Source organism: Lagopus muta, chromosome 28 (assembly GCF_023343835.1).
Source record: "Lagopus muta isolate bLagMut1 chromosome 28, bLagMut1 primary, whole genome shotgun sequence".
Taxonomy (NCBI): domain Eukaryota; kingdom Metazoa; phylum Chordata; class Aves; order Galliformes; family Phasianidae; genus Lagopus; species Lagopus muta.
This window is the reverse complement of record NC_064460.1, coordinates 2,738,052-2,763,917: the sequence shown is the minus strand read 5'-3', so window position 1 is coordinate 2,763,917 and position 25,866 is coordinate 2,738,052. Positions and strand designations below refer to the sequence as shown.

The 25,866-nt window shown below is 62.4% G+C and overlaps 4 protein-coding genes across 7 annotated transcripts; 3 read left to right on the top strand and 1 right to left on the bottom strand.

The window, feature by feature from the left end:
• Positions 1-587: 587 nt before the first annotated feature.
• On the top strand, positions 588-4,319 carry CSAD (cysteine sulfinic acid decarboxylase). Of its 3 annotated transcripts, XM_048928563.1 has the most exons (14): positions 588-797; positions 872-998; positions 1,561-1,651; positions 1,733-1,839; positions 1,920-2,035; positions 2,105-2,184; positions 2,268-2,322; positions 2,410-2,526; positions 2,609-2,673; positions 2,758-2,839; positions 3,445-3,644; positions 3,720-3,771; positions 3,931-4,020; positions 4,101-4,318. In XM_048928563.1, exons 1-14 carry the CDS (start codon positions 672-674, stop codon positions 4,272-4,274), a joined length of 1,482 nt encoding a protein of 493 aa, XP_048784520.1. In that variant the 5' UTR covers positions 588-671; the 3' UTR covers positions 4,275-4,318. The 3 variants fall into 3 exon arrangements, with proteins under 3 accessions (XP_048784520.1, XP_048784521.1, XP_048784522.1); XM_048928564.1 differs by lacking the exon at positions 588-797 and having other exon boundaries at positions 890-998; positions 1,093-1,651; XM_048928565.1 differs by lacking the exons at positions 588-797; positions 872-998; positions 1,561-1,651; positions 1,733-1,839 and having other exon boundaries at positions 1,993-2,035; positions 2,105-2,167; positions 4,101-4,319.
• Positions 4,320-4,397: 78 nt separating this feature from the next.
• On the bottom strand, positions 4,398-9,125 carry LOC125685497 (guanylate-binding protein 1-like). 2 transcript variants are annotated; one of them, XM_048928559.1, is made up of 10 exons: positions 8,339-9,125; positions 8,135-8,262; positions 7,948-8,057; positions 7,684-7,859; positions 7,084-7,323; positions 6,726-7,006; positions 6,446-6,658; positions 5,951-6,382; positions 5,421-5,613; positions 4,398-4,867 (listed from the first exon to the last, which is right to left on the bottom strand). In XM_048928559.1, the coding sequence occupies exons 1-9, from the start codon at positions 8,763-8,765 to the stop codon at positions 5,431-5,433; spliced, it is 2,190 nt and encodes a 729-aa protein (XP_048784516.1). In that variant the 5' UTR covers positions 8,766-9,125; the 3' UTR covers positions 4,398-4,867; positions 5,421-5,430. The 2 variants fall into 2 exon arrangements, with proteins under 2 accessions (XP_048784516.1, XP_048784514.1); XM_048928557.1 differs by having other exon boundaries at positions 4,398-5,613; positions 8,339-9,124.
• Positions 9,126-9,357: 232 nt separating this feature from the next.
• ESPL1 (extra spindle pole bodies like 1, separase) lies at positions 9,358-23,322 on the top strand. Its single transcript, XM_048928555.1, has 31 exons — positions 9,358-10,884; positions 11,537-11,624; positions 11,717-12,745; positions 12,897-13,001; positions 13,127-13,247; positions 13,481-13,617; positions 13,773-13,966; positions 14,193-14,435; positions 14,663-14,807; positions 14,900-15,044; positions 15,327-15,466; positions 15,553-15,687; positions 15,776-15,895; positions 16,067-16,238; positions 16,400-16,528; positions 16,635-16,791; positions 17,001-17,110; positions 17,218-18,530; positions 18,601-18,982; positions 19,095-19,208; positions 19,538-19,751; positions 19,855-20,039; positions 20,132-20,259; positions 20,333-20,455; positions 20,936-21,091; positions 21,168-21,338; positions 21,429-21,533; positions 21,646-21,758; positions 21,833-21,916; positions 22,033-22,197; positions 22,981-23,322. The coding sequence occupies exons 2-31, from the start codon at positions 11,544-11,546 to the stop codon at positions 23,183-23,185; spliced, it is 6,621 nt and encodes a 2,206-aa protein (XP_048784512.1). The 5' UTR covers positions 9,358-10,884; positions 11,537-11,543; the 3' UTR covers positions 23,186-23,322.
• Positions 23,323-23,581: 259 nt separating this feature from the next.
• On the top strand, positions 23,582-25,847 carry PFDN5 (prefoldin subunit 5). The gene is made up of 6 exons (XM_048928583.1): positions 23,582-23,710; positions 24,246-24,348; positions 24,652-24,683; positions 24,899-24,973; positions 25,362-25,467; positions 25,545-25,847. The coding sequence occupies exons 1-6, from the start codon at positions 23,639-23,641 to the stop codon at positions 25,622-25,624; spliced, it is 468 nt and encodes a 155-aa protein (XP_048784540.1). The 5' UTR covers positions 23,582-23,638; the 3' UTR covers positions 25,625-25,847.
• Positions 25,848-25,866: the final 19 nt, after the last annotated feature.

Here is a 25,866-nt window from a genome sequence, read left to right as displayed (position 1 = left end):
GAGCAGAGGGGGACGATCCCTGCTGCCACCCTTGTGCTGATGGAGCCCAGGATCCCATTTGCTTTCCGAGCTGCAGTCACACACTGCTGGCTCACGTTCAGCTTCTCATCCCTCGGGACCCCCAGGTCCTTCTGTGCAGGGCTGCTCTCAAGGATCTCCTTCCATCTCTATGGATGCCTGCCATTCCTCCAGCCCAAGTGCCAAACTCTGCCCTTGGCCGTGCTGAACCTCATCAGCTTCACCCTGCCCACCTTCCCAGCCTCTCGAGGTCCCTCTGAACGCCATTCCTTCCTTCCAGCCGCTCAGCTGGGTGTCATCAGCAAACCTGCTCGATTCCATTTCCCCAGAGCCCCCCGGGCCACCGCTGTCCCCTTTGCGCCAGGCCGGGGGCAGCGGATGCAGCAGAACTCAGCCGGCCCCCCCATGCACACACTGAGGGCGCTGGGACGGCCTGGCAGCTCTCTGACCCCTCCCCGGGACGCAGCCCCGCTGTCAGCCGGTGCCGGCGGCGCTGCAGACTTTGTCCCCGCGCGCACAGAGGGCACCGCTGGGAAACAGCGGAGATCGCCGCGTTTGGGTGAGGGGGAGAAAGGGAGCGGGGGGGGGGGGGGGCTTCGACCCCATTAAGGGAGACACGCCGAGGTGACCCCGACCCGCGGGGCCGCGCCGCGATGGCGGAGCACGGCGAGCTGGAGCGGCCGGCGGTGGACGGGGCGGCCGGGGAGGAATTCCTGCGTGCTGCCTTTGAGGTGCTGCTGGAGGAGGCGGTCAGGAGAGGCACGGACGCGGCTCAGAAGGTGGGAGCGTGGGGGGGGGAAACGGGGGGCGGGGGGCTCTCGGCCGGGGGCTGAGGGCCGGGCGCTGCCCGCAGGTCTGTGAATGGAAGGAGCCCCAGGAGCTGCGGGAGCTGCTGGACCTGGAGCTGCGGAGCCGCGGGGAGCCGGCGGGCCGCCTGCTGGAGCGCTGCCGGGACGTCATCCGCTACAGCGTGAAGACCTGTGAGAACTGGGAGCCCCCGCGGTCCTCCCTCCTCCCCATCCCCACCCGATCCCGAGATCACGGGTCCAGCAGCCCTGGTCCCTCCGCACAAAGGTCGCAGCAGCTCCACTCGTGTCCCCGCCACCACGCGGCTCCCAGCAGCTCTACTCGTGTCCCTGACACCCAGCTGGGTCCCAGCAGTGCTGTTCGTGTCTCTGCCACCCCGATGGGCCCCAGCAGCCCCATTCACCTGCAATGGATGCCCAGGGAGGTGGTGGAGTCACCGAGCCTGGGGGTGTTCAAGGAAAGGCTGGATGTTGTGTTGAGGGACGGGGTTCAGTGGGAGCTGTTGGGAATGGGGGAACGGTTGGACCGGATGAGCTTGGAGGTCTTTTCCAACCTTGGTGATTCGATGATTCGATGATTCACCTCTCTGCTGCCCACACAGCAGTGGCAGGCTCCCTCCCAGGCGATCTTTTCCTCTGGCAGCCATGTCCCCAATGGACCGTGTCACCATCACCACTGGTGTGGTGTCTCTCAGCCCCTCCATCCACTGACACCCCTGTCAATCCCCCCCCCCAGGCCACCCTCGCTTCTTCAACCAGCTCTTCTCAGGCCTGGACCACCACGCTCTGGCTGGACGCCTGCTCACCGAGACCCTCAACACCAGCCAGTGCGTGCCTGGGGGTGCAGGTGGGGGGGTCTCACTTCAAGGAGCGGCTTCACCCCCCCCCTCCCCTCGCTGTACCCCCAGGTACACCTATGAGATCGCCCCGGTGTTTGTGCTGATGGAGGAGGTGGTGCTGGCCAAGCTGAGAGAGCTGGTGGGCTGGAACAGCGGCGACGGCATCTTCTGCCCCGGTGAGGGGGGAGGCTGCTGTGGGACCCCCAGCTCCAGGCACGTCCTCAACGTCAACGCTGCTGTCCTTGTGCCTGGGCAGGGGGCTCCATCTCCAACATGTACGCCATGAACGTGGCCCGCTTCCAGCGCTTCCCCGAGAGCCGTCAGCAGGGCGGCCGGGCGCTGCCACGCCTGGTGCTCTTTGCCTCAGAGGAGGTGGGCACGGCGATGGGTGCAGGTGGGGGTGGCAGTGGGAGCAGCGCCCTGAGCCCTCTGTCCCCGCAGTGCCACTACTCCATCCAGAAAGGAGCCGCCTTCCTGGGCATCGGCACTGACAACGTCGTCCTGGTGCGTGCAGATGAGAGGTGGGAGCTCCGGGGTCGCCCTGGGTTAATGCTGGGGTTGTGCTGGGACCCCTGGCCCCTCTGCTGACCCCTGCATCCCTCAGGGGGAAGATGATCCCCAAGGAGCTGGAGAAGGAGATCGAGAGGGCGAAAAGTGAGGTGAGGCCAGGGGAAGGATGGCTGCCAGGGGACCCCCGGCCCCATGTGCCATCCCCTGACCCCGACTGATGTCCCCCATCCCCCCAGGGTGCCGTGCCATTCTTTGTCAGCGCCACCTCTGGCACCACCGTGCTGGGCGCCTTCGACCCGCTGGGCCCGGTGGCAGACGTGTGCCAGCGCCACGGCCTGTGGCTGCACGTGGATGTGAGTGCTGGGGGGGGGGGGGGGCCCTGCTGTGCACCCCCAGCCCTGCTTCCCCCTGCACCCACCCTGCTCTGCCCCACAGGCCGCCTGGGGTGGGAGCGCGCTGCTCTCCAGGAAGCATCGGCACCTCCTGGCCGGCATCGAGAGGTACCTCCAAAGGGCTGCAGGAGGTGTTTTGTGGGGACACAGAACCGCTTCCTGTGGAGCCCCCCAACCCTCTCCTCACTGTAGGGCTGATTCGGTGGCTTGGAACCCCCACAAGATGCTGACGGTGGGGCTGCAGTGCTCGGCCTTCCTGCTCCGAGATGACTCTGTGAGTCCCACGGCTGCTGGGATCCCATCAGGGCCCCCCTCTGGATTCCTCAGGACCCCACTGGGAGCCCCCTGGAACCTTTTGTAGTCTCTCAGACCGTACAGAAACTCCCTTGGAACCCTTTGGAACCCACTGGGAACTTCTTGGGATGCCCCGAGACCCCTTGGAACTCACTGTAACTTCCTGGGACCTGCCCAGAATGCCACCAGGATCCCCTTGAGACCCCAACAGGAGCCTTTTGGAGCCCACTGGGACCCCTTGGCCCCTTTGGCACCACCCTGTTATGCCCTGCAGTCCTTCTCAGGTCCCCAATAGGAACTCATCAGAGCCCCTCTAGATCCCAACAGGACCCCCCTGGGACATCCTAGCATCCCTTGAATGCCATCAGAACTCAACTGGGAACTCACAGAACTCACCCAAGACCCCCTCAGAACCTTCCAGGACCCCAAGCAGACCCGCAGGGAACCCCTAGGACCCCCTCAGATCTTCTGGGATCCTCCATCATTCCCCACCAGGACCCCCTGGGAATCCCTCGCATCCCTTTGAGACCCTTGGGGACCCCTGGGAACCCCATACAGCCACACTTTGACCCCCGTCTCCCACAGGGGCTGCTGCAGCGCTGCCACGGGACGGGCGCCACGTACCTCTTCCAGGCTGACAAATTCTACGACGTGACGTTCGACACCGGGGACAAGACGGTGCAGTGCGGCCGCCGCGTCGACTGCTTCAAGCTCTGGCTGCTCTGGAAGGCGGTGGGGACCGAAGGGCTGGAGCAGCGCGTGGACAGAGCCTTCGCCTGCACCCGGTGAGCGCAGCAGCCGCTGCCGGATGCCACCACCAGGTGCCACCACCGGGTGCTCACGCTCCTCTCCGTTCCCAGCTACTTGACCGCGGAAGTGAAGAGACGCGACGGCTTCCAGCTGGTGCTGGAGGTAGGCTGCGATGCGCCGCTGTGCCCCGCGGGAAGGGGGGGGTGAGGCCCCACAGATGGGGGCAGCAGGGAGCATCACCCCGCGAGCCCCTTTGGGGTGCGCAGCAGCTCCCAGAACGGAGCCCCCAATGCTGTTCCCCCCGCTCTCCTTCCTCCACAGCCCGAATTCCTCAACCTCTGCTTCTGGTTTGTGCCCCCCAGCCTGCGGGGCCGACAGGGCTGCGCTGATTTCGGGCCTCGTTTGGGGAAGGTGAGCGTGGGATCTGAGGGTCCCCCCTTCTGCCCAGCGCCTGTCCCCCACGCAGACCCCCAGCTTCCATCCCCCTGCAGGTGGCCCCCGCCATCAAGGAGAGGATGATGAAGGAGGGCTCCATGATGGTGGGCTACCAGCCCCATGGCGCCAGGCCCAACTTCTTCCGGCAGATCATCACCAGCCCTGCTGTCACCAGGGCTGACCTCGACTTCTTCCTGGATGAGATCGAGCGGCTCGGACGTGACCTGTAGGGCCCCCCCTGCCCAGCACTGTGGGGACACCGGGGACCAAAGACACTCCCACGTGCTGCACACTGCAGCTCAATAAACACTGCAATGGGTAAAACAAACATGGCTTTACTGTGCTGTTGTTTGTATAAAATAACCCCTAAGTTTGGGATGTCCCATCAGCGCGTCCCCATCCTCAGTGCTGCCACCAGCAGCCGGGACTCTGCAGCCAGCATCCTGAGCACCACTGTGAGCAACTCGAATGCCACCACCAGCAAAAACGGAGCCAAACTGGCAGAACCTCCTCAGGTCGTGCTGGGTCTCTTGTTCAACATCTTCATGAGTGCCCCAGAGGAAGGGAAGGAATCCACCCCCTGTAAGTCTGCCGATGGCCCGAAGCAGGGAGCAGCGGCTGACGCAGCAGAGCGCCGTGCTGCCACTCGGGGGAGCTGGGCAGGCAGGGAGGAACCCGGCGAGGTTCAACGTGGGCAGCTGTAAAGCCCAGCATGTGGGGAAGAACGACCCCATCATCAGCGCGGGTCGGGCTGAGCTGCTGGAAAGGAGCTCTGTGGAGACCCTTGGGGACCTGGTGGCCAACAGGGAGCCAGCAGCGTGCCCTGGAGACCCAGAAGGTCGCTGGTGTAACGGCTGACAGATAGTTGACATTTTGGGACCGTTCTGGGGCAGTCTGGGGATGGTATCACAGCCCCCTTGGGTCCCTCAGGTCAGTGTCGCAGTGTCCCCAAAGGTCCCTGTGCTCCTCCCCTCCCCACTCTGTCCCCAAGGAACTCTCATCGTGTCCATGCGTTCCTCCTCCACGTCCCCCTGCACCCCCACGTTTTCCCCATGTTATCCCATGGGGGATGGATCCTCTCCAACCATCCCATAGGAGCGTGGCCTGAGGTACCCCCACCCCTCACCCCTTACTGATCCCAGGGGGGGGGCGGAGCCTTTGTGTCACTGCCGTTATCACACAACAATTGTCACCACTGTCACCATGTCACTGTTGTCACCATTCCACAATCATCACCATGTCCAATCCCCCCCCCCCAACCCCCTGCTATCTGTGCTGCCCCAGAGCGCCCTGCGCTGCCCCAAAATGACAACTTCTGTGCAGCACCACTGGATTTACTGCGGCAGCAGCGGGTGGGGGGCCGCTCCACGGCTTACAGGAGTCCATTTAGGCGGCGTTGTTCACCACACTGTTGACGACTCTGATCAGGATGGGCACGACCACTTTGTCCAGGAATTTCAAGAGCGTGGAGCGCCAGGAAGGCACTGCCTGCTCCTCCTCCTGCATCAGCTCCACCTGCTGCAGCGCTGCCGCCTCAGCTCCACCTTCCTGCAGCCGAACCTCCAGCTCCTGTGGGATGAGGAGCGGGCTCAGGACCGACACAGCACCTCTGTGGCACGGCTGCAGCACGGTGCCAAGGACAAACCATGCCGGTGTTCCTGCAAGAGCATCTCCAAGGCACGACCACAACGCGCTGCCACCACCCCACAGCGCATCGACTGCGCTGCTGCCAGCATGAAACCACCCCAAAGCACCCACAGCACCACAGCCAGAGAGCACCCACAGCCAGGGAGCACCCACAGCACCCACAGCACCACAGCCAGAGAGCACCCACAGCACCCACAGCACTCACAGCACCACAGCCAGGGAGCACCCACAGCATCCACAGCACTGGCACTGCGCTCACCTCCAGGCGTTGAGACAGCACGAGGCTCTGCTCCTCCTGCAGCTGCTGCGCCCACTGCTGCCAGCGCTCTTCCAGCTGCTTCTCCACAGCCTTCATGACTGCTGTCACCTCAGCCAACATCACTTTCTGCTGCTGCTGCTGCTCCTCCAGCTGCTTCTCCACCGCCTTCTTGGCTGCAGACACCTCAGCCAACGTTTCTTTCTGCTGCTCCTCCAAACTGTGGACCCGCAGCTCCAGCATCTCCTTGACGACCCACATCTTGGTCAACTGCACCATCTTCTGCTTGTGCTCCTCCACCTGCTTCTCCACAGCCTGCGTTGCAGCTCTCGCCTCAGCCAGCACCTCCTTACACTGCCGGTCCACCCCTTCCAGCCACATCTCGATCATCTCCAGTCCCTTCACTCGCAGGAACTTCTCCAGCACCTCCTCCTCCTGACGGTACAACCGTGAGGCACAGCGTCGCCACCGCCCCCATTGCACCCACCCCCCACTCACCTTGATGCCCTTGTCGGGCCTCCTCTTGTACTCCTCCTGCATACACTTCAGGTCCTTCTGGAACAGCCGTATCCCCCCCGGTGCCACGTAGTCCCCACGCTGCACGCGGAGCTCCATGTCCCCCCACAGCTCCCTCAGCACCGCCTGGCATCGCTGCTGCGACGCTGCCTCGTTGCGCCGGCAGAACTCCTCCTTGGCCGCCTCCAGTTTGTCCTGTGCCAAAAAGCAGCGCTCAGCGCACAGAAATCAGCCCCATCCCCACGCCGTGCTGGTGACGCACCATCAGCAGTGCCTGGTCATGCTGCTCGGTGCCGTCAAGGGCTTGGGACAGGAAGAAGGCGATGGCGCGTTTCTTCCAGTCCTGGTGCGCGGCCATCAGCGCGTCGAGCGAAGCCGTGGGCAGCACCAGGTCCTGCTCCATGCCCCGCTGGTATTTGGCCACCGCCGCCTCCACCGCCGCCTTGTGCTCAGCTTCTGTCACCGCCGTGTGCACGCTCTCCACACAGAGCACGGAGCCGGTGCTGATGGCTGCCATGTAAGCCTCCACCAGGCGCACCAGCGCTGAGAGGTGACAGTCGCACGTCACCCCCACGCACAAACCCCCGCGTGCCACCCGTCCTCGCGCTACCACTGCTCACTTCTGCCTGTCACCGGGCTGCTGTTCAGCAGCACCTTCACTGGCGCCTCTTTCCAGATGTGCCGGCAGAAGGCCTCCTCCTGTTGTCTGAAGCGTGGCCGTAGCTGATCCTCCTGCAGCAGCTCCAGCTGTGCCAGGTCCCTGTTGGCTGCTGGCCGCTCCAGCACGAATGTCTTGTGGTGGGGGAAGAAGTTGCGTAGGCAGATCTGCACCTTGATTTTCTCCTTTTGTAGAATGAGCCCTACAGATTTGATGGGGCGTGGAAGAAGACAGTGAGAACAAAGGCTGTTTCTGGGGGCCACCGTGGGACGATGACCCGACTGGAGAAGCGCGAGTAGAAGCAACGCACGGCTCTGAGCCGACGAGAATTTGTGTGGGCCGCTACTGCCTGAATGTGAGGGAGACTTCAGTGTTCAGGGCACGTTGTAGGGATGGAAAGTTATGGGAGGGAGCTTGGAGATGTATATAAGGGATGTTAGAATCTGCAATAAAGGATTTGGATCATTCACATCTGAGTCTGCGCCTCAGACGCTGCATGTCAGCAGTGCTCTGCCCTTAGGGACAAACGGTGACAGATGGGGACGCACAGTGACTGCCTTACTGTTCCATGGGAGCAGTATCTGATCCACGATGAAGGGCCGCTCGCCCTCCTGCGGCTTGAAGTCACGCACGACCCAGACAAAGTCAGGGAAGACACGGGCAAACTCATCTTCTGGCCACTCTGTGCCGTCCGCCTGCGCTCGCACACGCACGTAATTCTTCAGATCTGTCAGCAAACTGTTGGCACGTGTCACCGTGTCACTGCTCACACTGTCACACTGTCCCCGCTGTCCCCACCTCGCCGCCCTCCCAGCCGTCCCCGTACCTCAAGCCCTCCAGCATCGTGAGGATGTCGGTGCGCATGCTGTTGTAAACCAGGGTGCTGGAAAGCAGCAGCGCCAACGTGAAGATCCAGGTGTTGTTGTGGATGTCATCCTGCACCCGCAGCCATGTTAGAGGGGATCTGGAGGGGTGTGGGGGAGGTATGGGGACACCCCCCCCCCGGCACTCACACTGCAGGGGTTTCCCAGCCCCTCGGTGTCCAGCAGCACCAGCGTCACACCAGGTTTGCACGGGTGCGGCAGACACCACATCCAAATGCCCTCTGTTTGCTTCTGCACCGCACTGCCCAGTGGGGAGCCTGTGAGCACGGAGCCATCAGAAATCTCCCCAGATGCCCCCAGAATGAAGAGAACCACCCCCACAGCCCGGCTTACTGGTGCACTTCTGTGCCATCCGCTTCATCAGGAAGGACTTCCCAGTTCTAGGAAGCCCAATGATGGCCACCACCACCACTGGCTGAGTGGTGCCGCGCAGAACTGCCAGCGCTGCGGGGTTGAGGGACAGCTTGCAGTCCTGGTTGTGCACCAGGCAGAGCGGAGCTGACATTGGGGGCACGGTGGCCTCCATGGTTTTGCTGCTGTCTGCAACAGAACAGGAAGCCCCCCGGCCCGCCCTCAGCCGCCGCTTCCTGTGCTTTCCCAGAAAACCCCGCGCTGCCCCAAAGTGAAAACGCCTGGGTGTTTCACTATTAGTGAATGTACTGCATGAAGCACTGATAGGGGAAAGAGCCACAGCTGGGTGACAACACCCATTGCTCCCGGGGGGGCAAGGAGTAGCATTGGGACCACCGTGCTGCACCATGGGGCAGCTGGAGTACAGAGGTACCACAGCACAGCAGCTCTACAGAACAGCCACAGTGCAGCCATAGCAGCACAGCAGCTCTACAGAACAGCCACAGTGCAGCCACAACAGCACAGCAGCTCTACAGAACAGCCACAGTGCAGCCACAACAGCACAGCAGCTCCACGAACAGCCACAGCAGCACCGTGACTCAGCACGCGGCTCCAGGCTGTGCGGCAGGGGGTCACTGCGTGTCGGGATGGCGACATTCCGCCGTGGGACGGCGGCGCCGCGTTGTGGGGCGGTGTCACGGCGAGGTGCCGGTGTCGCGATGCTGTCGCTGCGCCTCGCGCCGCCCTCACGGCCACGCTTTGGTTTTGCTTTCGGTTCCGCGGAGGTGGCCCCGCCCACTGCCCCGTGGCTCGCTGCTGATTGGCTCCGATGGGGACGGAGAGAGCAGAGTCTCCTCCCATTGGACGTACCGCGCGTCGCGGGTGAAAGACGCGCGGCGATTGGTCCGCGGCTGGCATCGACCTCCGACCGCCGCATCGCCGCTGAGCGGCGGTCCGGAGCCCCGCAGTCACGGCAGGGGCGGCCCGCAGCCGGCAGTGCGGGGAGCGCAGCGCCCATCCCGGCAGCGCTGCACGGCCGGGTGTGGAGCTGCCTGCCGTCCGCCTGCGTGGGCCAAAGAAAGGTGCGAAACGAAGGAATCGATTCGAAGAAGCGCACCAGCAGAAGCGTTACTACTCAATTAGGTTAGGAAGGCATTCTTATGGGCAGCTTTGGTTTAACCCTCCAAAAATTCCCCCCCAGCCGATCGTTCGTGAACAGACTGCATTTCCTCGTGTATTCTGCATTCGTTGCATTCCCCAAATCGCGACCCCATGGGCTCCCAGTGACTCACAACGCGTGCAGCCCCGTCTGATGCTCTTCCACCCCGTTCTGACAGCGCTGTGACCGTCTGCTGTCAGTCCATTGTCGGCCCTCTGGGTTCTCCTCCAACACCTCCGTTATCTTTAACCCCGCTGAGAGCCTCACGACGACTCGTTTTGACCCAAAGGATGCTGCGGGCTGCCAGGACAGCCAGAGGTGTCTGCACGCACAGATAAGGACAACACCAGGGAATGCCTCAGTGTCCTCAATCAGATTTTAGGCCAATTCTGCCTGGTGTTCAGATCCTGGTTTAAGGGCTCCATAAAGCTGGCACCATTTTTTTGTTGTTGTGTTTCTTTTGCTTTGCTAAGGCAGGACAGTCGTGCAGTGTGCCTCCCCTCCTGCAGCGCTGCATCGAAACCACAGCACCGAGAGGCTCCTATGGTGCTGCAAGCAAGCATTAATCATGTCATACATGCTGATAAGGACATCGTATCGACTTTGCGTGGGCAGCACTGAGCAACGCTGCCATCAGTGCAGCTGCAGGACAGCCCTGCAGGCTCTGATGGGAACGCAGAGCTGCGCTGAAAAACGGCGTTCGGCCGCTGGGAATTTCTTCCGTCAGCTCGCCGCGCCGTGCTTTTTGCTGCAGCATCCGTGGAAACGAACGGGAGTTTTTGCTTTCGCTTTGTTTCGGGGAACTCGGCGCCCAGACCGGCACAGAAACAAACATCGCTGCCTCTGCGTGACGCAGCGGGGCACGAATCCTCCCCCCGCACCGCGCGGAGCAGCGATCGCTCGGGACTCGAACCGCTCTGATAAGAGCCCCGCTCCGCCTGCCGGCTCGCTGCTTGGGCTGCGCTGCTCTCGGTTTTCTCCCCAGGGCCGCAGCGCCGTGCTGCGGTCCGAGATAAGGCCGGTATCTCGCAGGTGTTCCGGCCGCTCCTCGCCAAGGACAGCGAAGCGCGGGGGAGGAGCGGAGCGGCAGCGCTGCCCCACGGCGCCCAGCGCCCGGACCTTCCGGCATGTTTTCCTTTCCGATCCCGTTTAACGTTGCCGGGCCATAAAGAAGCGTTTTCGGCTCGCGCCCGGGCCGTTCCCGTTCCCCGTTTCTCGGCCCGGTTCCGCGGTGCGGGGCGGAGTTCAGGACTACAACTCCCGGCGTGCCCCGCGCGGGGCGCTGCGCGCTGATTGGCTGCGGGCGGGATTTGAACAGGGCGCGTGGCGGGGCCGGAACTCAGTTGGAGGCGGCGGCGGAGGGGCTGGGGTGAGTCCGGGTGGGGGGTCGAGGGGGGTCGGGGGGCTTTGGGAAAGGCTGAGGGGGGTCCCTGGAGGGCCTTCAGATGGGGAATGAGAGGAGATGGAGGCATCCTGCGGGCCTTGGGCTGAGGAGTTGGAGGGAGCGGGTGTGGGGGGATTTAAGGGGGTCGTGGGAGGGGGGTGGGAATCTGAGAGGCTTCAGGCTTCGGGATGGTGTAGGATTGGGGCTGCAGATGGGCCGCAGTCCTTGAAAGGGAGAGCTGAGGGGGGGTTCAGTCCTTGGGGAGGCCGGGGAGGGGGGAAACCCTGCAGGGAGGATTGCGGTGTGTTGGGAGGGGGATGTGTGTGCCCTAAGAAATGGGTTTTTTGGGGGGAAGGGGGAGTCTGACACCTGAGGGCCCTTTGGGGGGGATGGGCTGTGAGCATTTGAGGGGAGCGTGGAGCTTTGGGAGCTCTGGGGGGTGGGGAGTGGGGTTGTTGTGAGCTCTGGGGGGGTGGGAAGGACGGGACACCGGGGCTCAGGGAGACACTTAGCACTGAGGGGATGGGGAGCTACCCTCGATTTTGGGGGAGATGGGAGCTCAGGTGGGGCAGACTGCACGCAGTGGGGCATCTGTGCCTCCCTTCCAGCCCACCTCACCCCATCTCTTCACCCCCAGCGCCGCCATGAAGCGCCTCAAAGGCGCCGACTTTGTGTCCCTCACCGCCAGCCCGGAGGGCACAGAGGAGCTGCTCACAGAGCTGTCGGTGAGCTGAGAGGGGGGTGGTGGGGGGGTCCCACCTCTTTGCTGAGCGATCCCCGGTTGGACACCAACGCTCTTTTTCCATCCCCCGTGCAGCAATGCCTCTCCAGCAGCACAGCTGTGCCGGGCAGCGTGCAGAGTGCGGTGTGCGACCGCATCCTGCGGGCCTGCGTGCAGCGCCTGGCAGAGCCCAGCTGCAGCCTCACGCACACCAACAAAGTGCTGGCGTTGGCCCAGGCGGCTTGCAGGGGCTTCGTCACCGCCTCCACCGCCCCGCCGGCCCCTCTCTACCTGGAGAAGATCCTCTTCCACCTGCTGAAGAACGCAGCTGCCCGTGGCCACCGTGATGCCCGCAGGCGGGCAGCAGAGCTCCTCCACGCTCAGCTCTGCGCTCACCGGCAGCGCCGTGCGCCGTCTGCCGACTTCGGTGCCGTCGCCCACAGCGGCTTCTGCACGCTGTGGAACGCGGCGGGGACGCTGGGGGATCGCCTGCAGGCCCTGCGCTTCCTGCTGCTGCTGGAGGATGAGGAGGGGGCCGTGCTGCCCCTGGAGCCGCCCTTCTTCACCTCGCAGACCGCCCGGCAGGCGCTGGCGGCCGCTGCTCTCTCCAAAGCCCACCACGCTCCATCCTCGGCTTGCTTTGCCCAGGAGCTGCGGGGTGTCCTGAACTCCCTGCGCGAGGATGCGACGCGGCCGCCCGCTCTGCCCCAAGCCCTTTGCTTCTTGGAGCTGACGTTGGAGCAGTGCCGGCAGCTCTGCAAGAACGGCTGCTATGGGGAGGCTGAGGCGGCGCTGAGGGACGCGCGAGGATTCCTGGGGGGCTCCGAGGTGTTCGGCCAGGCCCTGGCCCTGCTGGAGGGCGGCGTGCGGCTGAGCCGGGTGCTGGCCAAGAACGGGGGCTCAGCAGGGCCGGCCCTGGCGCAGGCGGCGGCGGCGCTGGGTGGTGCAGCGAAGGCGTCGGGGCGCTTCCTCAGGGTGCTGGCTGAGGGCTGCCAGTTCGTCACCGCGTCCCTCGCTGAGCGTGCCAGGAGCAGCCAGCAGCAGCCGCTGCCTCGGGAGGACGTGCTCCAGCTCTGCGCCTTTGTGCAGGGCCACTGCCGTGTCCTCAGCCTGCTGCTGGACGTGGTGAGGCTTTGGGGGGGTTAATGAGGGCTGTCCTGTTAATTGGGGCCGCTGGAGGCATTGTGAGCCTTGCACTCCTGGCAGCGGTGTTCCTGTCCCCACCAGTTTTCCTGCTGCTGTGGCCATGCAGTTGATTTTCTCCTTTCTCCCTCAGGTTCCTCCTGATGGCTTGAAGCAGCAACTTGTGCTGAAGCAGCTGCTGTACCACAGCCTCCAGCTCTTCACCACCATGGCCTGTGACACCTTCCGCTCCTGCCAGGTACTGCAGGTGGTGGGGACAGCATCTAATGGGGCTCATGGGCTGCTGGAGCTGCCCGGGGATGTGCCTGTGGTCCCCAAGAGGCTCTCCATGGAACCTCACAGCTCTGACTGCATCCCTCGCAGGTGGCTGGGTGGTCAGGGCAGGAACAACTGACATCAGGCTGCCAGGACACCGTGATGCAGCTGCTGGAGGCTCTGGAGGGACTTCCCCAGGGGGAGCAAGCCAAGTACCTTGATGTTACCGGTCAGCATCCTCATAGCACCAAGCCTGCTTCCCTGGCATCGGGTTGGGGCAAACGTGGTCGCACACAGCTCAGCATCTTCCTCCTGCTTGTGGTGTGGGGAGCACCAAGGGAGAAGGGTCCCTCTGCTTCCCAGCACGTGTGGCCGAGGGGCTGGTCTGCTGCTGGGAGAGGAGCGAGTGGGGTAATCCTTTCCCAACATGTCTTCAATATTCTTTTTCTTTCCCCTCAACAGCATCGTGCACATTTAAGCTGGCGTACATCTTCTACAGCCAGAACCTTCACAAGGAAGCCAGCTCCATCTCTGAGCTCTTCTGCAAGAGGCTGAAGAAAATCGATGCCTTTGGATTTCCAGAGATACCCCCTGAAAAGGTGAGCAGCTTCACGTTGAAGGGTTTGAGCTGCAACCTGGTGCCATAGGAGCGGAGGAGAGGCTGTGGACCAACTGCTGTTCCCAGGAAGGAGGAGCAGCTGCAGGGCTTGGTGGGCACGCAGGGTGCTGAAGCATCTCTGTGTTCTCCCTGCAGCTGCACAGATGCTTCAGGCTGCAGGTGGAAAGCTACAGAAAGCTGGGCCGGCTGGAGAGTGCGCTGGCATCCTGCGTGCAGTGGCTGACGTCGCTGCAGGGCCGCATCAGGGAGCTGCTGGCGGAGCCCATCGGCCTCTGGGCCCGAGTGAAAACAGACAGCGTGAAGCAGGGAGCGGAGGATTTGCAGCTGAGGTGAGGAGCTGCGCTTCCTGTGCTTTTAAATGCTGAAGGAGCTGAGGCTGTGCAGCATGGGGGGAGGCTCTGAGGAGACCCGAAGGCTCCTTTCAGTGTTAAAACTGGGGCTGTAAGGAGGTCTGGCTTTGAGGTCCTTTCCAGCTCAAACCGTGCTGCGATTCTGTGGTTAAAATGATGCCGTGGAGCAATGCACCACGTCCCAACGCAGCCCTGTTTCCACCAGAACCCTGAAGGAAGAACTGTCTGCTCACCACCTGGACACAGACACCTTGGTGGCCGTGCTCTTCGCCGAGCTGAGGGCTTACAAGAGCATCCGTGCTGACACGGGGCAGGAACGCTACGGCGCGCTCTGCGACCTGCTGGAGATCTGCTCGGAGGACAGCGGGCGCCTGCACGAGCGCGCTGCTGCTTTGGTGGAGCTGGCCCAGGTCTTGTGCTACCACAACTACGCCCAGCAGACCGACTGGTGGGTGCCACGGGTGTGAGGGCTGGGCTCCGTCCTGCATCCCTGCAAAACCCCTTGGGAGCTTCGGAGGGACCTCGGTGGGATTGAAGGGGTCGGAGTAGTAAGGGATTGGAGTAGTGCTGCCCCGGTGTTTGCCGTTTTGGGGGTGGTTGGGGTGTTGGGTGTCTTTTCTTTTTACAATGCGTTCCGGGGGCAGAAAGCCGTGTTTCAGCTCCCATCTCTGGCAGCTCTGCGTTGGACTCCGTCCACGAAGCTCTGCGGCTGTTGGACTCGGTGCCCAGGAGTGCTGAGAACCAGCAGCAGCTCCTCGATGACCGGGCGCAGGCTCTGCTTTGGCTCTACATCTGCACACTGGAGTCCAAGCTGGAGGAGGTGTGTGGGGGCTCCTGTGGCTGCCCAAATGTGTCCCCGTGTTTTGCAGTGCCCCTTTAACCTGCATCACTGCTGCCTGTAACCTGCTGCAGGGCATAGCGAGGGAGCAGAGAGTCAAAGCTCTGGGACAGAAGAACCTGGAAGACTTTGAACCCAACGACCTCAACTACGAAAGCAGGCTGCAGGAGGACGCGTTCATGAATGCAGGCATCTCCTTCAACCTGGTGACTGAGCTGGGTGAGAGCGCAGCGGGTTTGGGTTGCTCACCCTGTAAGAAGGGGCTCCCCTGGGGTGCCTGGATTTGGGCTGGGAGTGAGGTTAACCCCTGAGGAAAGGGAGGCGGTGGGGTGGATGTGGGCAGGGGAGGAGCGTGCCAGGCGGTGCTCCATGGCAGAGCAGGGAAGGGCCCTCGGGGAGGTGGTGGCACAGCTGGAAGTGCCTTCCTCCTGCGCGCACTGATGGTGCTGGTGGAGGCTTTGTGCTGTGAGGAAGCTGCTCAGCCCCGTTCTGCGCCCACAGCTCAGTCCAAGAGCCTGGACGATGCCTTGGCCCTGTGGAAGCAGCTGCTGGCATCTCAGAGCATCCCAGCCGTGCGCAGCCTGGAGCAGACCATTGCCTCTCTTCGTGTTACAGCAGCTCTCTACAGGCTGATGGACGAGGTAACGCTGCTGGGGCTGCGGAGGCAAAATGTCAGCAGCACAGCAGTGTCGTCCCTGATCGTACTGTGGGTTTTTCTTGCCTCCAGCCCCTGCAGGCCATGGAGTGCTACCTGCTGGTGCGAGGCCTGTGCAGCGCACTTGGGGATGACTTGGGCACAGCCAGCGCTCTCTGCCAGGTCACCAAACTGCTTCTCCAGCTGGAGTGCCCCAGCTATGCCCAGGCAAGCACCATGGGGAGGAGAGGGAGGGGAGGGCAGCTGGGGACCGGTCCTGCAGCCCCAGCCTTCATACTGACCCCTTGGCTTCCAGCTCTTCCTGGAAGAGGCAGAGACCTGCTTGCAGAGAGATGACAGGGACAGCGATTCCTACCTGCTGCTGCAGCAGACCTGCCTCGTGCTCCGCAGCCAGCTGTACTGCGCCAGCCACCGCGTGAGTCTCCCTGAAAGCCCTTTTATTTTGTCTGTGGTGCTGGGAGGCAGGAGGAGACCTCGGTAGTTCTGTCTGGCAGTCGATCCTCTTGCTGCTGACCGAAGCCCACCTGAGCCACAGAGGCTCCCTGGACCACAAATAGTGACTTTCTCCCTCCGCTGTCTCCTGTAGATCGAAGATGGCGCTGCCCTCTTGCTGGAGGTGCTGCAGAACCCAGCTCTGCAAAAGATTGCCAAGGTCTGGTACATGCTCCAAGCACAAGTGCTGCAGCTGACCGCCACTTACCTGAGCCTGCCGCCCACCCACCTCTCGCCAGAGTTCAGGCAGCACATCTTTGCACAGGGTGAGCCTCTGAGGTGCTGGAAACCTTCCCCACACCGTGGGCAAAACCCTGGGCAAGCACAGAGCTCAGAGGTTCCCCCAAACCCCCCCTGGGATTGGGAAGGGAGAGCTGGGTTTTGTGCCAGGTAATTGGTGCCAGTGCCCACAGCGGTTCTCGTGCAGGATGGAAGACGCCCGAGACAGCTCTGAGTGAAGCCCACAAGTTGTTACGCAGCATCATCCTCCTCCTGATGGGCAGCAATGTGCTGGGCTCCCACAAGTCAACAGCAGACATCCAGTTCATGGACTGTGGTGAGCAAAGGGGTGGCGTGGGCCACAGAACAGCTGGAAGGACACCCGTGCTCCTTCTGCCTCCCTGGGAGGAGCAGCTTTGTCACCAGCGCGTCCTTCCTGTCAGGGGACAACGTGCTGCAGAAGTGGCAAGTGCTGGCTGATGTGCTGAGCTGCTCAGAGCGCCTGGTGGTCCTCCTCAGCAGGGTGGAGGTGATGTGCAAAGCCAAAGCCTTCTGCTTGGAGGCCATCAAGCTGGCTGTGAAACTGCAGGCAATCCGATGGTGAGTGACTGTGGATGCGGGCAGCCCCGTCTCTGGGGAGGGATATCCTTTGGTGCCCCCTGCTCAGGTGGATCTGGAGCAAGCAGCTCCTGTGATGTTTGTCCTGGGGCGTGTTATCCCAGGAGTTCAGCTTGCCAGTTCAAACTGAACAGCACTGGGAGTTGAGCTGTGGCTTTTCGGGGCTCTGAGGGCTGTTTTTCTCCCCGTAGGTGCGTTTCTTTCCTGGTGCTGAAGGCTCAGCTGGAGCTGCAGCAGAGCGAGCTGGAGCTGAGCCACTGGAACCTGCAGCAGGCTCTGTTCCTCCTGGAGTCTGGCACCGGTGAGTCCCCGCTCTGGGCTTGGGTGAAGAGAAGGGGGGCTGCTTCTGGGGCTTAGGTGGATAGGGGGCTGCTGGAGGAGCTTTACAAAGCACCATCACTTCTGCAGAGTTCGAGGCTGATGAGAAGCAGCGCGGCCCCCTGAAGATCTTGCCCAGGAAGGGCAAACCAGAGAGCAGGAAGCAGCAGGATGAGGGCTCTGAGCTCCCTGGGGAAGATGAGGGCTTTCTGAAGGGCCCCGCGCTGGAGTTCGTGGCCATGGTGAGCGGCCTGGAGAAAGCAGACGACCTCAGCTCCTCGCCGCAGCTGAAACCCAAAAGGAAGAGGAGGCTTGCCTTCCTCGCCCACCCCGCTGCCTGCCCCTGCTGCCTCTGCTCCGACCTGACCCTGTCGTCCCTCTGCCTCCGCTGGCTGCTCTGCTGTGCGCGGGGTGAGCTGGCGGCCGGCAGCGCAGCCGAAGGTCTGGGGCTGATCCAGGCCACCCTGCAGCGCTGCAGCACCGTGGGCCCTCGCTTTGCTGTCCTGCTGCAGGACAAGCTGGGCAACGGTCACCAGGCGCCTGCACCGAAGCTGTTAGATGATTTGGTGGCCACCGGCTACGCCACGCTGGCCCTTCACAGCCTGGCTGGTCCCTGGCCCGAGGAGAAGCTGGAGGAGCACCTGAAAGCCGGTCTGTCCTTCCTGGCATCCTGCAGCGCCCACCTGCCCAGCCTGGGGGTCTCTAGGGCCAGCCTGCTGCTCGCCAAAGCCACGGCTGCTGTTTGCCGCTTGGCTGCTGAGCATGGAGGCTCTGTGGATGCCGTCTTCGCCTCTGCTTGGGCTTGGCAGCCAGCCCTGCCGAGTCCCACCGAGCCCAAAGCAGCAGTGGCTGCGCCTAAGATGGACAAAGCTCAACTAAAGAGGCTTAAAAACAAAGCAGCAACCACGGCATCCCCTGTGCTCAAAGCCAAGACGACCCAGGGAGCGAAGCCCCCCTCGGTGGCAGATAGCAACGATGCCTTTCTCGTGAGCGATTCTGACGCGGAGCTGCCTGCTGCTGTTGGTCAGACTGTGCCGACGTCCTGCACCCCGCACCCCAACGCCCGGCCCCGCAGCAAAGCACGGGGCTCTGTGGCATCCCCTGCACATAAACCCAGAGGGAAGAAGAGCCAGAAAGCCAAGCACGCAGGCACTGACGATGTCTTTGCTTTGGGTGACTCGGACAACGAGGTGCCTCCCATTGTGATCCGGCCGGCGGCGGCGCCCTGCACCCCGCGCCAGAAGTCGTCCTGTCCTGCAGCCAAGGCGTGCAGCCGGGGGGCTGCGATGCCCCTGCGCCCCAGGGCTCCCTTCACCGTGTTCAGCGAGGCCTCGCCGCCGCTCAGCAAATCACAGCTCCTAAAAGCACCCAAAGCCCGTGGGAAAACCAGATCCCGGCTCCCGGTAAGTGGGGCAGGAGGAGGCCGGGTAGCTTCAGGTGCAGCCCTGCCACCTCCTTGTCCCCCTCTTGCAGGTGACGTTCAGCGATGACATTGGTGACACTGAGGGTCTCAAATCGGTGCTGAGCCCCGTTGCCAGCAAAGCACCCGTTCCCAGCTGCAAGACGCCGCAGTCGGTGTGCTGCAAACAGAGAGCTCTGCTCCCCCAGCCTGTGGAGGTGGGGGGCTCCCAGCTGAGCTCCTCTGTGGGCAGAGGCTGTGGGAGCAGCACTCGGCCCCGGCGGGGACGCAGAGTTGGGGGCACAGAGAAAAAGGAGCGGGCGGCACGCAGGGCTGTGAGCTGGAAAGGGGACGAGGAGCGGGAGCTGCTGAGAGCCATTGAAGAGGAGGAAAAGGTGGAGGAACAGCTTGATGTCAGCTTAGAGCTGCTCCGAGCCTCTGAGGATGGAGCTGAGGGTGAGTTTGGGAAAGGGAATGGGATTCCTGGGAGCCTTTGCAGCACCCCAAGCTGCACGTTGTCCCTGCTGGCCCCAGCAAGAGGAACAAGCGGCTCTGTTTTATCCCACAGACAGAATCCGATGCAGGCAGGAGGTTGGTGGAGAGGTCCTGGCACAGCAGAGGCTGGGCAGCACGGAGCCCCTGTGCCTCAGCGCCCTGCACAAAGCGCTGCCAACCGTGGATGGTGAGCAAATGTGGGGCTGCTTTGGGAGCAGGGAGGTGTGGGTGAGCTGTGAGGGGGGTGGTGTGTCAGCAGAGAAGAGAAAACATGAGAGGATTGTTGTGAGCTGCCTGGAAAAGTTGATTCCCCATCCCTGCAGACTGTTATGATGTGCAGCTGGAGGTACTTAGGGATGTGGAGCAGTGGTGGGCTTGTCAGCGTTGGGTTAACAGTCAGACTTAATGACTTCAGAGGTCTTTCCAACTGAAATTCTATGCACACAGCACAGGGAATGCCAGGGTCGCCACGGGGCTTGCTGCCTGATCCCAGATTTGCTGCTCTGTCCTTTCCAGACACCTCCTCGCTGGACACAGCCTGCGGGTTCCTGAAATCTGCCTTCAGCTGCATCAGCCACTGCCCCCCTGGCACGCTGTACAGCCAGCTCTGCCAGCTCCTGGCTCTGGCCACGGGTGATCAGGACCCCATCACCACTGCCTACCTGCTGGCTGAGTCTGTCTCGGTCACCACACGCCATCAGCTGCTCAGCATCGTCCACAGGAAGCTTCAGTAGGTCCCAAAACTCCCTGCCATCATCCCCAGAGCATCGCTGGGAAGGGGCTCAGCAAATGGGTGGTTTGGGGTTGACGTTCCTCTCCGATTGCCTTTGCAGTAAGGAGAAGAAATCGGCAGCAGACGTGGCTGAGCAGCTCCAAGGGCTGACCCTGCAGGACAAGGATGCTGCTTCGCACCACCACCACCTCAGAGAGCTCCAGGACCTCTTCATCTTCAGCCCCACAGGTCTGGGGCCCCAAGAGCGCAGCGGCTTCAGCGAGCAGCTGCAGCAGATCCCAGCTGGTGAGGACTGAACCAAACGGAGCCCCAGAGGGTGCTGCCTGGTGCCTCAAACCCTCAGGGCTGAGCTGAAGGTCTGTGGGTGTCTTTTTCAGGGGTGACTGTGTGTGTGTTGACCCTGGTGAGCATCCAGCCCGCCTCTGTGGGGGACACACTGCTGCTGACGCGGTTGGAGAGGAGCAGCGCTCCCATCACTGTCCGCATCCCAACTGCACTCACCAAGGTGAGGGAAGGGCTGGGTGTGAAGCGGTGGGGATGAGCCCAGGGGTGACATCGCAGCTCCTGTCCTCTTCTAGACCCCACTGAGCTCAGTGCTGAGCGACTTCGACTCCATCCAGAAGGAGCAGAAGGATGCCAGCAGCTACACTGACAAGCGGGAATGGTGGCTGTGCCGTTTCAAGCTGGACCAGAAGATGAAGGCAGGCAGAATCATAAAATCACAGCATGGTTGGGTTGGAGGAGACCTTAACGCCCACCCAGCCCCTGCAGAGGGCAGGTTGCCACCCATTGGGTCTGGTTGCCCAGGATCCCAGCCATGGCCCTGAGCACCACGCTGCCCTGGGCTGTAGTGCTGGGGCTTCACTGCCCTCTGGGTACAGAATTTCCTCCTCACATCCAACCTAAATCTCCACTCTTTTAGTTTAAAGAGACTCTCCCTTGTTCTACAGCCATATGTTTGCGATATAAGTTGTTCTCCAGTTTATAATCTCCCATTAAATACTGAAAGGTTGCAGTGAGGTTTCCCTGGAGCCTTCTCCAGGCTGAGCAAACCCGTCTCCCTTAGCATTTCATTGTAGGAAGGCTGCTTCAGCCCTCTGAGCATCAAAAGGCAAAATGCACCCCATGCCCGCACCCCTGGGGGGCTCAGACTGCCTCTGACTCCTTGTGTTCTCTTACAGAACCTCATTGAGATGCTGGAAACGCAGGTGCTGGGCTGCTGGAAGGCAGCGCTGCTCCCTGCAGCCCAGGATCCCCTGCTGGCTGAGGAAGCTGCCTGTTTATGTGCTCAGCTGCAGCAGTGTGGCTGGTGGGGCAAAGATCCGACCCTGCTGAAGGTACGGAGCTGCTGGGGTTCGGGGTTGGGATGGAAGATGGGCTTCCATCCCCTCTCACGCCTGTCCCCTGCTGCAGGCGGTGCTGAACGCCGCTGCCCTCCTCAGCCCTGCTGATGTTCGAGCCCTGGCCGTGGGGCTGTGCCCAGCTCAGCCCAGCAGAGCCCAGCTCCTCTTGCAGGAGGCTCTGGACAAGCAGAAAAATGGCACAGGGGAGCCTGGCGGTTCCGTCATCCTGGTACTGGATAAGGTAAGATCCCAGTGCTGCTGCTGCTCACGTGGCTCTGCTGTTTGCTGCGTTGCTCTCACCTTCTTCCTCCTCCTCCTCCTCCTCCTGCAGCACCTGCAGAAGCTGCCCTGGGAGAGCATGGCGTGCCTGAGGGACCTGCCTGTCACCCGGCTCCCATCCCTGCGCTTCCTCCTCAGCTACGCCCTGACACAGAGGGTAAAGGGGGGGGAACCCAGTTCTGCGTGTGGCTCAGCACCCCCAGTTCTGGTCTGAGGCTGACTTCTCTTTCCTCCCTCCTTGTTGTCGCTCCTTTCCTTCCTTGGAGCAGCAGGCAGACTCTGTGCTGTGCCGTGGCATCGACCCCAGCAGGACCTTCTACATCCTCAACCCTCAGAACAACCTCTCGAGCACTGAGGAGCGTTTCCGCAGCTGGTTTGAGAGGTGAGAGGAACAGGTTGCAGGGAGGGGGGGGGGAAATGTCCACATTCCTACTTTTCTCACCTCCTGTCTTGCAGTGAACCAGGCTGGAGAGGGGTGACAGGATCAGTCCCCAGCCAGGAGCAGATGCAGGCAGCGCTGCTGGAGCACGATCTGTACATGTGAGTGCTGGGGGTGCCGGAGGGTGGGCTTGGGTGCCTCAAGTCTGCATTGGGACGGAGCTGGGGGTTGGTTGGGTGTCACTGCACCTCACTCAGCCCGCTCTGTTCCCACACAGCTACGCAGGGCACGGAGCAGGCGCCCGCCTGATGGACGGGCAGACCATCGCCCAGCTGCAGTGCCGCGCTGTCGCTCTGCTCTTCGGCTGCAGCAGCGCTGCTCTCGCCGTGCGCGGCAGCCTGGAGGGTGCAGGCATTGTGCTCAAGTACATCATGGCCGGCTGGTGAGTAGCAGGGAGCCCCGGCAGCAGCTCCATCTGCCTCAGTGCCATTTAGTTTTGCTGTGATGCGAAGCCACCAGATCTCCCTGTTATCTCAACCCACGTGTTTCCAGTTCAGTGCCTCTCCTTATTTTAGGTCACAGGTAGAGGAAGGAGAGAGATTCTTTTAATTGGCAATAATCCTCCCCAATTCTTAATGCCCAAGGCATTAAGCACTAGGAGATCATCTTAGATCTTTACCCGTGAGCATTTTTTCTTTGCTGTTATCACGACTCACAGATGTTCTCTTCTCATCTCCTTCCCATTTTGGCTCGCAGAGAGATGGAGGAGGAATGGCCCCATTAGCAATAGCTTGGTCTTTCCCAGTTCCTCGTTGTTTTGCCCATCCTGTTGCTGGGAGATCTCATCACTGCCTCAACCTGTACTGTTTTCTTCCTGGTTTCTCCCCATCTTGGCTCACGAGCAGCCCAAGGAAGGGTGATTTTTAACTCAATCATCCCCTGTTACACCGTTTTGTGCATGATGGTGCATGGCAGGAGATCTTGGGGTTAGCTCAACCCCCAGCTCTGTTTCGATCTCCTTTTCCCCTAATTTTGTGTTCTGAGGGGTGGTTTATAACTGGCCATAACGCTCTTCTCCACCTCTGCTCTGCCTTACCCATGGCAGCAGCACCAAGCGCTCGCGGCGCTGCGTTGAGGCGAGACGTTTTCAGCTCCTTTTCTCCCCTTTTTTGGGGTCGGAGGGGGGCAGGCGCCCAGCTGCCTCCTGACCCTGTGCTCCCCGCAGCCCCCTCGTCTTGGGCAACCTGTGGGACGTCACCGACCGCGACATCGACCGCTACGCCGAAGCCTTGCTGCGGGCCTGGCTGGGGGCTCCTGGCCCTGGGGTTCCCCTCCTCCGCTACGTGGCCGAGGCCCGCCGTGCCCCCCGCCTCCAGCACCTCATCGGGGCCGCCCCTGTGGCCTACGGCCTCCCCGTGGCCCTGCGGTGACGCGGAGGGGCTCAGACCCCCATTGCACATATGGTCACGGGGCTGCGTTTGTCTCGTTATAATTTATTTTAATTGCTCCGTTCTTATTGTCAGAGGTAAATAAAGCCGTTCCTACTGAACGTGGCCTTCCTGTGCTTGTTGGGGGCGGGCTTGACTTGAAACCCCAGCCCCTTTTTCCTTTCTTCTCCCCCACCTCCTGGGGGCTGCCAGGGCTTTGCTGCCTCCTTTTGGGCTGTGGAAAATCAGTGAGAAACAACGGGGCTCCAGCTCCCCGTACTTTAAATTTACAGGCGAGGGCTCTGCGGCCTTTGGGGGTTTTGTTTTGGGGGGGGATGTGAGGGGAGAGCAGGGGGGGCTGCGCGGTGGCGCCGCCGTCCTCCCGCCGCCAGGGGGCGCGATGCGGAGGCGCACCGAGAGCGGCGGCACGGGGCCAGAGCGGCGCGGCGGCCCAAGATGGCGCAGACCGTGAATGTGGCGGAGCTGTCGTTGCCGCAGCTGGAGGTGCTCAAGAACCAGCTGGACCAGGTGGGGAGGGCAGGGGGGGGCTGCGGGGGGGCCTCGGGCGGCGAGCGGGGCGTAACGGGAGAGTGGGGCCGTGCTGGGCTGGGAAGAATTAGGGAGAAGGCTGGGAGGGGGTGTGGGGCTGCGGGGGGATGTGGGGCCTGGGGAGGTGAGATGAACAGGGCCTGGCTGTAGGGCGACGTGCAGGGGGGAGAGTTTGGGCCTCGTGGGGGTGGGGGGCGGCGAGCGGGGCTGTAGGAGCCGGGAGGGAGATGGGGGTCCATAAGCTGTTCTGTGGCAGCCACAGAGCCCATCTCGGCCCGGCGCTCTGTGCCACCGCAGCTCCGTGCCTTCGCGCGGCTGCTCCCTGCTGTTCCCCCCACACCCTCAGCCTGCCCCTCGGTTCCTGCAGGACTCGCTTCCTGCTCTTTCTACGTAAGATCTGGGGCTGTTCCCCATCCCATCCTGCAGTCGGGTCTCCGCCCCACCAGGGTCCACTTGGTCCTGGGGTCCCCTCTACCCAATCCCCCCCCGTGGTGGGGCTGCGCTCTCTCCCCAGGAGGTGGAATTCCTCTCGTCCTCCATCACGCAGCTCAAGGTGGTGCAGACCAAGTATGTGGAAGCCAAGGACTGCCTTAACGTGCTCAACAAAAGCAACGAAGGCAAGTGGGACCCCTGAGAGGCCGCAGGTTCTGCTCCCCTCCTTCCTGGCTTTGCTGCCTAAAATTACTTGGGGCTGAGGTGTGCCAACCTCGCTTTGGGAGAGTGACTGAGAGCTTCGCCTCCTGCCCCTCTCAATTCCTTGGGGCTCTGCTTCCCTTTCCCTGGGGGGGTTGGTCAGGTGCGATGCACAGCTGGGGGAATGGATACGGCTGTAACACCCTCCTCAGATGCTTTGGTTGTGTTTTGGCCCTGGGGGCTCCCCTTGCCCCAGCACTCACGCATCTCTTCTTGCTCTTCTGCAGGGAAGGACCTGCTGGTGCCTCTCACCAGCTCTGTATCCTTTGCAGTCCCCACAGCCCCATGTTGTTACCCTCTCCAGAGCCTTTAGGGTTGGCAATTCCAGCCCTTAGTGCCTTTGATCTGTCACAAACCCACACCGGCGTGGCGTGGCCTTGCTCGCACCAGGGCTCTGCCCCGGCTCCACGGAGCTCAGCTCCCAGAGCTGCGTAACCATCCCGGCTCCCCACTTTCCCTGACCGCCCCCACCAGATGTACGTCCCTGGGAAGCTCTCAGACGTCGAGCGCGTGCTGATTGATGTCGGAACCGGATACTACGTGGAGAAGGTGAGGGGTGGAGAAGGTGAGGGGTGGAGAAGGTGAGGGGTGCGCGCCCGGATCGCCGCGGGGCAGCTTGGCAAAAGCGCTGTGTTCCCTTTGGAGCCGCTCCTCCTGCTGGTGCCGCAGGGCGCAGGCAAGCTGCTGCTGCTCCCGCCGCTGCTGCTCCCCGATGGCGCGCGCAGGGTGCGATTTCTGGGCCCCGGGAGGGGAATGCGGTTCCCAGCGGTGCTCGCTGCCTTTTCACACCCGGGGGCCGTGCTGCGGCGTGCGGGCGGTGTGGGCCGATCTCAGAACAGCCGCCTGTCGGCGCTGGCTGGCAAACAGGGCTGCCTCCGGAGGGGGGCCCTGCAGGGACTCAGCGCCTCGGCGCTGCTTTTGCCCTTTATGCACTCAGACTGCAGACGACGCCCGAGAGTTTTTCAAGCGGAAGATCGACTTCCTGACCAAGCAGATGGAGAAGATCCAGCCCCCGCTGCAGGAGAAGCACGCCATGAAGCAGGGTAAGGGCCGGCACCACTGTTGCTCCGCGTTCAGGGCTGTCAGCGGCCTCTCACCACCCCGGTGCCTCTTCCCGCAGTTGTGGTGGAGATGATGAGCCAGAAGATCCAGCAGCTGACAGCCCTGGGGGCGGCACAGGGGGCCACCACCAAGGCGTGACCTTCAGCCTCAGCACCTGCCTTCCTCATCCCACCAGGGAGTGGATTGGAGGTGCTGTGGGGACGCACGGCGTTCTGTGCCCATGTTGTCCCCACGCTCCTGGCGCGGTCGCTCCGATCCGAAGCTGTGCAGTGCTGCGAAGCGCGAGCCAAACCTTCCCTTATTGTGAAGCAGCGCTTTGCTGCCAGCACACGGAATAAACACGACCTGGGCACGGCCTCTTTCTGCTTCTCAATCCACGC

What these genes read in the sequence shown, in the direction of transcription:
- CSAD (XM_048928563.1), top strand. Translation starts at nt 672, where the DNA reads ATGGCGGAGCACGGCGAGCTGGAGCGGCCGGCGGTGGACGGGGCGGCC. An exon ending in TGCTCTTTGCCTCAGAGGAG is followed by an intron (nt 2,036 to 2,104) that starts GTGGGCACGGCG and finishes CTGTCCCCGCAG; the next exon opens with TGCCACTACTCCATCCAGAA. An exon ending in CTCCTGGCCGGCATCGAGAG is followed by an intron (nt 2,674 to 2,757) that starts GTACCTCCAAAG and finishes TCCTCACTGTAG; the next exon opens with GGCTGATTCGGTGGCTTGGA.
- LOC125685497 (XM_048928559.1), bottom strand. Translation starts at nt 8,765, where the DNA reads ATGGTGCAGCACGGTGGTCCCAATGCTACTCCTTGCCCCCCCGGGAGC. An exon ending in ACGATGCTGGAGGGCTTGAG is followed by an intron (nt 7,860 to 7,947) that starts GTACGGGGACGG and finishes ACGTGCCAACAG; the next exon opens with TTTGCTGACAGATCTGAAGA. An exon ending in CAGCCCGGTGACAGGCAGAA is followed by an intron (nt 7,007 to 7,083) that starts GTGAGCAGTGGT and finishes GTCACCTCTCAG; the next exon opens with CGCTGGTGCGCCTGGTGGAG.
- ESPL1 (XM_048928555.1), top strand. Translation starts at nt 11,544, where the DNA reads ATGAAGCGCCTCAAAGGCGCCGACTTTGTGTCCCTCACCGCCAGCCCG. An exon ending in CAGAGATACCCCCTGAAAAG is followed by an intron (nt 13,618 to 13,772) that starts GTGAGCAGCTTC and finishes TTCTCCCTGCAG; the next exon opens with CTGCACAGATGCTTCAGGCT. An exon ending in TGGAGTCCAAGCTGGAGGAG is followed by an intron (nt 14,808 to 14,899) that starts GTGTGTGGGGGC and finishes AACCTGCTGCAG; the next exon opens with GGCATAGCGAGGGAGCAGAG.
- PFDN5 (XM_048928583.1), top strand. Translation starts at nt 23,639, where the DNA reads ATGGCGCAGACCGTGAATGTGGCGGAGCTGTCGTTGCCGCAGCTGGAG. An exon ending in TGGTGCCTCTCACCAGCTCT is followed by an intron (nt 24,684 to 24,898) that starts GTATCCTTTGCA and finishes CGCCCCCACCAG; the next exon opens with ATGTACGTCCCTGGGAAGCT. An exon ending in GAAGCACGCCATGAAGCAGG is followed by an intron (nt 25,468 to 25,544) that starts GTAAGGGCCGGC and finishes CTCTTCCCGCAG; the next exon opens with TTGTGGTGGAGATGATGAGC.